At 33.6% G+C, this 12,283-nt stretch overlaps 1 protein-coding gene across 2 annotated transcripts in view; it reads right to left on the minus strand.

The window, feature by feature from the left end:
* Positions 1-2,059: 2,059 nt before the first annotated feature.
* LOC108974636 (dynein light chain 1, cytoplasmic) overlaps positions 2,060-12,283 on the minus strand; it is a 19,792-nt gene continuing 9,568 nt past the window's right edge. For both annotated transcript variants that reach the window (XM_018942596.1, XM_018942595.1), the window contains exon 3: positions 2,060-2,263. In XM_018942596.1, the coding sequence (XP_018798141.1) occupies positions 2,102-2,263 (162 nt within the window). In that variant the 3' untranslated portion in view covers positions 2,060-2,101. The remainder of the gene's footprint in view (positions 2,264-12,283) is intronic.

A 12,283-nucleotide genomic window follows, 5' to 3' on the forward strand; every position in this document is an offset into this window, starting at 1 on the left:
AAGATGCTAATATACTCAGCTACTTCTTAAATAAATCAATGCAACACAAAGAAATTAATTTTTTTTTAAATAAAATTTATATTTATTATTTGAACACATATCTTTCATCAATTTCCAATTTAGGAAAAAATTCAAAAAAATACCCTCACACATCCACTTGTTCAATAAATTGTAAAATGGCGTCTACTAAATTACTAATGTAATGTAAGAAGTGTGTTAAAATAGATACTTTTTTTTCTCTCTCTTTTAAAACGATTATTTGTTCATTTCATCAAAAAGAAAAACATTTACAATTTATTTAACACAAAAGAAAATATAGAAGTTTCACAGAAGAAAATATCATTAATTCGAATATATTAGCCTAGTATGGTATATGCGCTGTTGTTGTTGCTGCTACTGTTGCTGTTGCTGCATACATACATATATACCGCTCCTGGCTGGTTTGCATTCAACTTTTAGTTTTATATATTTGTTATTATTGCTATTATATGCGTTCACATAAAGGTGTTGCAAGTGTGTTTGCTATTTGTGTGTGTGTTTTTTTACTGTTGCTACACACACCGCCACAACCACTACTCCTTAAGCTGTCACTCCTCCTTCTTGTTCAAGTTTCGCTTCAATTTTCCCCATTGCTAATTGTGGATGGAAATATTCAGTTATGTCTTTTATAATTCGCTAACTTTGCTGGTCGCATACAATGTTTCAATTTTCATTAAGATTTGCTCTAATTCGAATGTTGTGCATCGTTGTTAGCATTTCTTTCGACTTCCACTCCGTATATCATCAGTTAAGTGTTTTACTTTTGTGTGTGTGTATATGTATGTATGCTTGTGGTTGTGTACGCAATTTGAAATATTTATTTTTTTATTCATCGGTTTTCATTTTTCTTGTTACTTAGACTAACAAATATATATGTATATATTTATATATATATAATTTGCTGTTGTTGCTTGCTGATATTACTAATACAAATACGCATAAAATGTTAAATTTCCATGATTCCATTTGAGATTTGTTTTTACTTTTAGTTTCTTCAAGTTCTGCTATTTTCTACTATTTTCTGCATTTTACTGAATCTGCGAAGTTTTTCCCTTACCACAATTGTCTGTTCGGGTGTGGGTTGTGTTGTTGGTGTATTGTGCCCATAATAGTAGTAAAGTGAATTTGTTGTTGTTGTTGTTGATGATGTTGCTGCTTTTGTCAAGTCCATGAAACGTTACATTTTGCAGTGTAAAATTTTGTAGTAGATCGTCGTCGGCGGTGCATGCGGCAATGACAGGGGTAAGTGCATATATGGCATTAGGACAATTCAAAAATATTCTAAATGCGTTGATTAGCATAGAGTGGGTTACTTTAGGCGTTTATGGTGCGCGGCAATTGTAAATATACGCAGTTCTGTGAGAAATTGGGCACTGAGAATGCATTCCACTTATGTTCCACAACAATAGTTTACAAATTTTTCGCAATCGAAGGTTTTGAATTAGTTTCCACATCTGTGATTTGCAGATTTTTTTATAAATTGCGCTATTTTGAATTTGCTTCCACATCTATTTACGCATTTTTGGCAATTGAACTGATTTGAATTAGGTTCCACATTACAAGAGCGTGCATTTTAAGTATCATATATGTAGCTTATTCTGGGTGCAATCTAAAGCGTATATACTGAAGCTAACTCTTTATGCACATCTTTGTCAAAATGCTGGCTATCAACCAAAAAACTTGGTTGCACTTTTTATATTTACCAGGTGTATGGTTTCTGCTACCCATATTAAGAAATCACAGCTAATAACTACAGTTATGCACTGCAACGCAATGTGGATCGTATCTTGACAGTATCATTTCGCCAGCACTGCTTCTATTCAAATGCATTTCCGCCTGCCACATTACTCAGTTGCCGATTCATCATACTATTATGTTGAAATATTGTGACTGCAAATTTTTCCAATTGTTATTGTTATTTACTTTACGCCTTTTTTCTTGAAATTTAGAATTTACACTACAAATTCTTTTGTTTTTTCCAAGTATGTGTATATGTGTGTTGTTATGGTATTTTGTTGTTGCTGTGATTGGTTTTGTGGTTGTAGTTCTTGTTAATTTTTTTTTAACCGCTCTTAAATAATAAAATTGCCACCTGGCCTAAGTAAAAGTAGATAAAGTGACGTGTCTCATGTGTCACATACGATCCGAAATTTCGGCCCACAATACAATGCCATGTGGGATTGTATTTTTTGTCGAATTCTTTCTTTATGTAGGCGGCGATGTCCTGCAATAAGAGAATACATTTTTTTTGAACATTAGTTGGGTGCATACTTATGAAAAAATAAATATGTATGTATGTATTTCAATACTTAATTAAAAAAAAACGAAACTTTATTAATCCTTATTGCCACTCTTTATTTCATTTTAATTCACATACTTGTAATATCGACTTCATTTCTAAAACTAAACCACGAGCAATAAAAATGTTCTGATGTCTGAACACCGCTGTATGGCGGTTCACACACAACAAAGCATTGCCCTTCACGGCACTTAAATCACAGTTATAGCGTCATTTCTACGCCATTTAAGCAGAAAATTGCATTTTTCCCGCAATTTCAATGTGCATGCGGAAAAGTAAAATTGAAAAAAGGCAAGAAAAGCATGCACCGCGTGGCGGGCAACAACAATTAAAACACAAGTACAACGAGGGGAGAAAATCGAGCCCACTGACCTAGCGGCGTACAAATGACCGATACCACAACAAGTCTATAAAAATAAATGTCCATCGAAAAAAATGCAATGGAAAATATAATATGGAAAGTACAAACATGTGCTCACGAACTGGAAATTTCTTAGAATACTAACGTAAATAAAATTAAAAAAACGGCACTAAATTTGCAATGCTAAAAGTTTACTCATACACACACGCACATACACAGAGGTCATTGTCAGTACGGTTTTGTGCTCTCACGTAAACATATTATAAGTGTACTTACAAGTATATGATGCAACGGCCGGCTTGTATAGTAATTGCTTAGCATGAGTGACACGAGACACAAATAGCAATGGCTTGTAGTAGGCAGGCGCTTAAACTTATTATTTAATGCATTTAAAAAGAGATTACGCTCACGTTACTAAGCGGCGTTTAGCTTTATTTGCTACGCTACAAACATTATTTATAGACGGGTTTATAATTTAAGATGATGTAAGCAAATAGTGAACTTAACTTGGTTTATATTGGAAATTTTCGGAAAATTCCGAAATCGATAGTGGAATGAGCTAAAATTAGATTTATTGACTTGATTTGGAGGGAGGGTTGGTAGGTAATTTTTCATGGATCTGAATATATGGTCGAGCATTTAAAGTGATGTACACCAATTATAAATAACTTTGTGTACACAGTTTAGATTCCAAACCTTTCAATACTTTGAGAAACACAAGTTCATAAAAATACTAATTCAAATGCAGTGTGTATGAACACCTTAAGTTTGGTTATGACGTTTGTAGACGTTTGCTTACATGTCAACAGTTAAAAATATTCTTGTTTATTCTTGCATGAAAAACATTTGTTAAAACCAATCACGTTTTTGCAAAATACAAATAAACTAAAAATAAGAAAATAGAGGTGATAATAGGTTTCGTAAAAACCTTTCACACATAAATTTCATATAATAGAGTATGTTTTATCGTGCAATAGTGATTTAATTTGCATATAAATGTGAGTGTCTACCCCATTTTTTACATGTAATCACTGCAATTAATCATGAAGTGAGAAAATTGCGTGCCAAATGTTCTAGAAACCATTCCAATAGTGAGTTAAAAGCGAAAATATTTACTTAAATGTACATGTGTTTGTAAGCAAACAAAGTAAAACAATAGTCGGTAACTTCAGCCGCTGACCTAGATATCATTAAACAAATAGTAACTATGTGTGTAACCAAGCAGTTGGCAAAACAAATACGAAAAAACGTTAACTTCGGCTGCACCGAACCACTAATACCCTTCACAGGTGCATATTTTACAGCATTAAGGATCTAGGAACTTTCTCCGGAGATTGCATTATTGCCTTAGACAATAAGGTAAGCCAAATTTCTTGAAGATATCTCGTCAAATGAAATCTCGTCAATTCCGCTCGTTCAGTTTTTGGGAGCTAATTTGGGTATATACGGGCGGACATGGCTCTCTGCGCGAAAAATATATAAAGTAAACCGCTTGTTGAACCCAAAAAAAATTTATTGATTAATAAAAAAGCAAATACATAAAAATTAAATACCATAATGATATATAAGAAATAAATTAATAACCAAAATGAAATATATTTTTTTAATAATGAATAAATATATTTTTAAATAATTTTTTTTTTTACAAAAAATTAGAACAAAAATGTAAATTAAACAAAAATAATAATAATAAAATAAAATATAAATAAATATGTATAAAACACAAAAATAAAAGATAAATAATACATAAAAATTAAAAAAAATTACCAATACATACGAAAAAAAAAATAAGCTAAAATAATAAAAAAAAAAAATACAAAAAAATTAACATTTATGAAGGCAGGGCATACATTTTTGCCGGAACTTTGTATACGAATTCAATTTCATGTCATGGTTCTATTGTAATAATACAACCTTTTTATGACGCACATAAATTCAGGCCACGTTGGCAGGTTTGGCAGTGTAGATAAATAAATAAAGTTATTAAACACAACAATTATCGATTAACAATGCATTGTAGCAGACAAGTCTTAGTCTTAAGGGATGGCTAAAGCGAACTAAAACTACATAAACAAATATTAACTTTAACTAGTGCGAACAAATAATAACCGACATTGTAAGGCGAGGTAAGAAAAAAAAAATAGGTCGAATATGATATCCGTAAGCGGGAATGTAACAATAGCAAAACAGCCTACAGGTGAAAAGAAAAAACTGTGTCAACTGAAATTTCCTTTTTTAATAAAAAAAAAAACTTTCTGCAGGAAAAACTCGCAATGGTAGCAGCAGATCAGTTATTCAAGAAATAAGTTTCGACACATTCATTGTATAATACAATTAAGCATGAGGCTTGATTGCTTCAGCCATATAACTGTTATGTACTTTGCAAATACCGTTTCTACGATTCAACTATATGCACCCCCCGGTCGCTTTCTTCGATATTGATTAAACATTGTAGCGCTGTGCAAACAACGAAGTAAAAAAACAACAAATACCAGCAGCCTGACAACAGTAAGAAAACACCCATGGTTTTCATAAGGAAAATAACAACCGGCAACAGTGGCTTTGCAACTATCAACGAGACGCGTGTTTATGAATAAGCCAAAAAAAAGCGAGTAAATTGTTTTGAAAAAAGTTAGCAGATTTCACAGTGCGATTTTACCAACAACTATACACAAACATGTACTCAATTCTGGGTGCATACACGTATCGGATAGATGAGCACCATGTTTACTGTGTTACTGTGTAGGCTCACGTACCTATAGAGGCTCGACAAATAAAACCGGAAATGTGCGCGGGCAGCCCGTTGGCACGTACTCAGCGACCCGGCGGTAGTCTGCTTAAGTTGGGTGGAGGCATGCGAGTTCGTTCGTGCATAAAAAGCAGGATCGCGTGCTACACAAACACTGTTATAGTGTATGTACATACATATGTATTTACCAGTCTTAGTCTTTCCTTTTGACTCAAATTACATGAACTAGCTTTACTAGTTCGAACGGCAATGATATAAAAAAAAACTGCAATGATTCAGCGAATGCGTCGAGGAAGGGGTGGCCTTGAAATACGTTGCAAAAAAAATGTTGTCAAGCATACACTAACTGTCACAATTCGGTTTACTAAAATATTTTTATGATTTCAGAAGTCTAGTCTCTAAAAAGCTAGAGGAATTTATTTTTACATTGAGCAATAAATTTAAGTAAAAAGTGAATGAGACAATTAAAAATTAATATTAAATAAAAAATTCAAGGAAGAAAGTATAAAAAAAAATATATTTATATAATTCTAAACATGTTAAAGCAAAAAACATAATTCAATAAATATACTAACAATTAAAATAATAATAAATAAATATAAAGTGATAATAAATAAATATAAAATTATTATACATAGTAATAATCATAGCACATATGTATATTTATCCATAAATAAAAAATAAAAATAAAAAAAAAAAATTAATAAAAAATTATAAAAAACCAAAAGTATATATTAATTAATAATAAAATAAGATTAAAAAAAATAAACCAAAAATTTCTTGAAGACTTATCTAAATTATGAAAAGCAGAAACTAGAAAAATAGCACTTACTAAATATACATATAAATAATATACATTTAATATTAACAAAGTCAAGCAGACCCAGTTACACCCAAAAAAATTTACATTATCCCCAAGTTTATGACAGCTTTATCAAATATTTTGTACAATTAATGCATACAAATTGCTGCAAACATACGGTATGTAATACCGCTGTATTATATACACTAAGTAAATAATACATATGCACATCGCATCTAAGTACACATCTAATCTCGAATGCGTGTAGCAAAATAAAACACTTTCCACAACAATGCCACGTGTCATGCTATGCATGCAACTTTCATATCTGTTAACGATGCAAATGTATGCAAAACAGTGCGCACACAGCGCTATTTACCAATGCAATTATTTACATACATACATACATATATACATATTATAAACGCCGTGAAGTAGGCAAGAGCATTGCCGCGGCACTCAACTGAAACCACAGCTGGCAGCCTAAAAATAGTGCAGTTCAACGCGGCGCTTGACGGTGTAAGTTTACCAACATACCGTTATGTGTTAGACGTATACATATGTATACATTTTAGTACTGAGCGGCAGGAAGACGTAGCGCCATGGAGAAAATTGCATGTATGCCAGCATAAGGACAGCTTCTAAATTTATACATTGAGCCGCGCTGCATGCATTGCATACAAAACAAAAACAAAACCAACAACTAACAATTGCGGTGTATAAACTTTGTGCGTGGCGTCGCATTCCCAGTGCCAAAAGCGCAAATTTAACGCAATTGAGCCCTTTTCTAGACCTTCTAAACATGCTATACGATGTACATATTTACATTTATGTGTATATATATAAACAATAGCAACAACAACTCCTGCGAATAAATTTATTTGACTGTTGCATCCTGTGTGCTGGCGCTCGGTGGCAAGCATCGCACAAATAGGAAGTGTAAAATAATTAAATTGAAGGTGAAGAGCAACTACTTGAACATTAGATTGAAAGCTTAAGTTAGTGGGTTGGCGGTCATTAGTGCGGATGTTTTGCAAGTGAAAGGTAGTGTAAGCAAATTTATTAATATAAAGTTGTTTGCATACATTCCGGCGGTGAGTGAATAATTGGTAGCGATGGAAACTGTAGTCTGGTGTAAGGCGCAGAATTGTTATAGCAGTAGAGCTGTGTAGGTGAATTTCATATAAAATTTTTACACTTTCCACACAATGAATCGGCATATTTTAACATAATTTTAGTACTAATTTGACCAAAAAAAAAAGTGCTAGTCGGACCCTTTCGCTGTTTGATGCTAATTAGAGATTCCAAGTGTAGCCAGGTAATTCTCCACCTGGTCTTTCCAACAGAGTGGAGGTCTTTCTCTGCTTCCCCCGGCAGGTACTACGTCAAATACTCTCAGAACTGGAGAATTTTAATCCATTCGGACGACATGACCTAGCCAGCGTAGCTGTCTTAATTCGCTGGACTTTGTCAATGTCGTCATATTATATATAATATCTCGTATAGCTCATCGTTCTATCGACTGCGCTATTCGTCGTTGCCAATGCGCAAAGACACATAAATCTGCTGCAGAACTTTTCTCTCGAAAACTAAATTCACTTGGGAGTGGCCAGAAACGATTATTTTCCATATGCAACTCACGACTTCCAGCCTTATATCAAGTTTCCTATATTTCCGATATCGACGTCTCCTATAAATGAGTAGAAACTTGTCAATTTCTCTAATGGACGAATACAAAATATTAGATGGATATCTGATACACTGGGGAAAAAATATATCCCGCATTCAAATTCTTGTTACATATTTATTTTCTTCACTCTTCGCCTTTTTAAGCTCTTTCGCTCTTAAACAAAGCCTATATTAGCGTCAATACATCTATTGTCCGGCGCCTAAAAGCATACCATTAAGTTTAATACTTATTTGTGGACATATTCACACGCCGAAGCATCAATTTTGCGTCTCAACAAGCAATTGCCTGCCACAGAGCTTCCACGCGCACTTCTAAGATACTTCAAATCTAAGTAAACGGCAATAAAAAAATCGAGCTACAATCAACTATTTGCTTAACAATTCAATACAGACTGCTGTCGGCTCAAGTTGGGTTTTTGTTACTAGTACTACGATTATATATGGGACAGAAAAAGTCAACGCAATAATTTGGAAATTTTCCGAATAAAAACCAAAACGCATGTAGCAAAACAATGTAAAGAAATGAACAATCATGGAAGTGAGACGGACTGCGTAGAAGCCTACAAAAGGTGGTAGCCGCTTTTTGAATGAACGACAAACCAAACATACGTACAAACCTCCCACTCTATGCAGACGTTTTTCGTAGTTTTTTCAAAAAAAAGTGGCCCATAAAAGTAAATATTTGACTACAGCAAATATGGCGGCACGCTCTCCTCCGAAAAAAATTTTTTGATTTCTTAAAGACACTCAAAAAAGCAAAATATACTGAACTTACAAAAGGTGGAGAATAGTAATAGAGAAATACACAAACTAAAACCTCAGCTATGGAGGCATATAGCAGATAAATCACAATGACTTTACAAACACATGCAACTCTGGGAAAAGTGATATGTTGTAGATACCAGCTTTTCGGATAATAAATTGCCAATATGAAACATATGCGGAAGGATTGGACTGAGGACCTACACATACAAATGTGCGTACAATATATTCACACACATATTGAATGAAATTCGAAAGAAAAAGCACAGCAATCTTTGAGGTCGAAGCAACCTGCGGCAAAAAAATCCGGAGAAAGAAAACTCCTTACAAACGCTCTAAGAAAGATAAATAGCCAAAAAAGCAGCACATTCTTGGTGAGAATAATTAGAAAGAATCCCGTTATGGGAAAAATAAGTGGGCGAAACGAAAATAAAGCATTTAGGCGACCAAAAAAGGCAAGTGAATCAAATAAAGTTCAAGTGAATAACCAAATATTGTCATACAGCAACAAATATCTAATTTAGGATGACTAAAAATAAAACAAAAAAATATGTGAATAGCGGAACACTCAAGCAACGAGATAACTGGTTGACCGAATGAGCCTTGACTAAGGCCAAATATAAATGCAGAAGCCAATAACTAAGACCAAAGCCAAAGCCAAAGTCATAGCCTTCGYCAAAGCCGTTTATATCATTTTTTACTTGTAAATGTATGTGTATCTCTTAAGCACGCTATAGTTATGCCTGTCTGCGCGCAATCCACTTGTTTCAAAGCGAAATGACTAAAGCCAAGAACAGCTTGAAGCCAAATATGAACGGCCAACGGCACAACAAAAATGTACCAATTGATGTTATGGCTCAAAATGAAGCAACAACAATTCAGCTAGCAACTATTGGACGCGAATGTATTAAAAATGCAAAAAACGTTTTGTCCAGACAAAGAATAAAACAAAAAACTGAGTGTGAAGAGAATACAAACGTGGCAAATGAAAAAACCAATGCAAAAATAAATTTTAAGCCAAATTAAATCGCCAGAGGTAGCAAAGACATAACTATAATGGCCACAATAACGGTTGAAATGCATGCTGAACGAATGAATTGTAAAGCTGCAGGCAAGGCGACACTCTTCGTGGTCTTGCGGTGCGAGCAAAATGAAATGGAAGAAAGCAATGAATAATGTGGTTATGAGCGGACCAAGGACTCGCAGCAGTGGTGTAGGAAGTTATGTAAAGATGGAGCGCACATGGAAAGTAAAGAAAAGTAAAAAAAACAAGATTGTGAGACGTACAACTACAATTAAGCAAGATATGAAACAATTGAACAAAATAAGGCTATAATACGAAAAAATACAAATTATATTAAAAAAATATATTAAAAAAATTAAAATACTGGAAAATTAAATAAATTATGTATCTGTCTCTTATACACATCTAGATGTGTATAAGAGACAGCTGTTATACGGACGGACAGATATGCGGACATGAACAATTGTTAAAAACTTCGTGACAAACTTAATACACCCCGTTCAAGGCATGTAAGTTGTTTCTTTTATGTCCAGAATAAATGATTTAAAAAAGTTTGTAAACTTTACTTCTCAATAATTGGAAACAAAAAAATACTTTTAGAAATGAACAAATGCTTTATTTGTAAATAACTTTGAATGCTTTATTTTCAGTCTTAATAGTTTAAAAAATTACATAAAAAATGTTTTTTTTGCTATTAATTTTTTAAAAATATGTACAATATTTTTTAAAATTTAGAAATATTTTATTTTTTTATATTAAAATTTATATTTTATTTTTATATTAAAATTTATACTGTATTTTTTAAATTATAATTTATATTTTAATTATTAAAATAATATTAAACACTTTATTTTTTAGTCTTACTAATACTTTTCATTGCATCAATTTTTTAAATACAATTTTTATGTACCAAATTCTAATTCAACCATTTATTAAAAATGCAAACAATGCAAATTTAAGTTAAATAATTGATGCACAAACATTAACAGTATTTTGTTTTTTTTTTTTTTTCAGTCAAAACAATGAAAACACAGCGTCATATCACACCACAGAGAGTGATTTTCTACAATGCGCCTAGAAGTATGCAAACACAAGACAAAATGCGTCGCATATGAGCGCACATGTACAAGTATTGGGCAAATGGTGAAAAAATGTCAACGGCAACACCCACAGCGGCGAAAAGCAATAATAATAACTGTAACTGGTAATGCAACAATAAAAAAGCAACAACAACCACAGCTACTCCAATATACCAAATAGCGGTAAGTAATGTTCCATAATACTAAATATGTGTATGTATGTATGTACTATATGTACACACTGCCCCTTTGCATCCCACACTGGCTCCCCGCACAGCAGAACACAGCATGTGGCAAATTAATGCCGACGCAAGCGTTGGCAGCAACAATTTAGTCTAATACCCGTGCGCGCCATGTTTCTAATGCCATGTGGAGCCGAGTGGCGCTCCTTGCTTTGCCTTGCCTTGCGTTATTCGGGACCCACTACCCGGCCACCAGCGCCTGTCGCTGTGCACGATTTGAGTGGCAGCAGGATTCCCAATGGGTGGCACACACGCACACAAAGTAAATGTAACGGGAGATGTGCGCACACTTTCACTGTAGTCGGCCACAATTGTTGACATTACAACATTGGCACTTATGCCGTTATGTTGTTACTATATTGTTGTTGTTTTTATTGTAACCGAGCCCTGGTTAAAAATGTAAATTTAAAAACATATTGGCCAAGAGAGAAAGAGAGAGCGGGATCGTGAGAGTGAAGAAGTGAGAGGAAGAGTGTGATGTACTGAAGAACATTAAAGTGTTGTTTTTGCTCTGGCTGCTTTTGTCGTCGCTTGTGTCAATGTTTATATAATTTCTTGGTGTTTTGTTACTGTGGCTTTTTGCATTACTGCTTGTGCGCTTTTTCGTGTGTCCCATACATACACACAAGTGTGTGTGTTTTTTGGGATTTTATATGATGCGCTTTTAAGGAGTTAAGCGTTAAATAGATAATGATAAATGTGTTGAACGTAAGCAGAGACAAAAAACGTAAATCCGCAAAATATAGGCGGTGGACGGGTGGGGATTCTCTTTGGATTTCAGCAAGCAGGCGTACGAATAGTTGGCAACCTAAATGCGGTAGGCGGCTCGCAATCCCTGACGACCTTGCAGCATTACTAGAGCAGAAACGGGAGAAAGTAAATACGCACACATGTACATGTGTATGTATACGTATATAAATGCATGCGCTTATGCGTGGTTAAGCACCAGCGCTGCCGGCGGAGTTTAAAGTGTTTGTATATACATACATATACATATGTAAGTTTCGAAGTGATTCAGTTTAATAATAGGCGTTGAAAACTTAATTTTGATTACAAATTGGTAATCCCACTGTAAGCGGTTGAAAAATTCATGGTACTGGTATAGGAAAGAATTTTTTCTAAGTTCTGAATAATTTTAATAACAAATATTTTTGGTGAAAAGTTTAAAGAAAAACTTTCCTTTTTATATTTTAATTACATAATTTTTCATACTTTTTTACATTTTTATTATCATTAT

The sequence above is a fragment of the Bactrocera latifrons genome, unplaced genomic scaffold (genome assembly GCF_001853355.1).
Source record: "Bactrocera latifrons isolate USDA-ARS-PBARC rearing strain unplaced genomic scaffold, ASM185335v1 scaffold_57, whole genome shotgun sequence".
Classification (NCBI taxonomy): Eukaryota; Metazoa; Arthropoda; class Insecta; order Diptera; family Tephritidae; genus Bactrocera; species Bactrocera latifrons.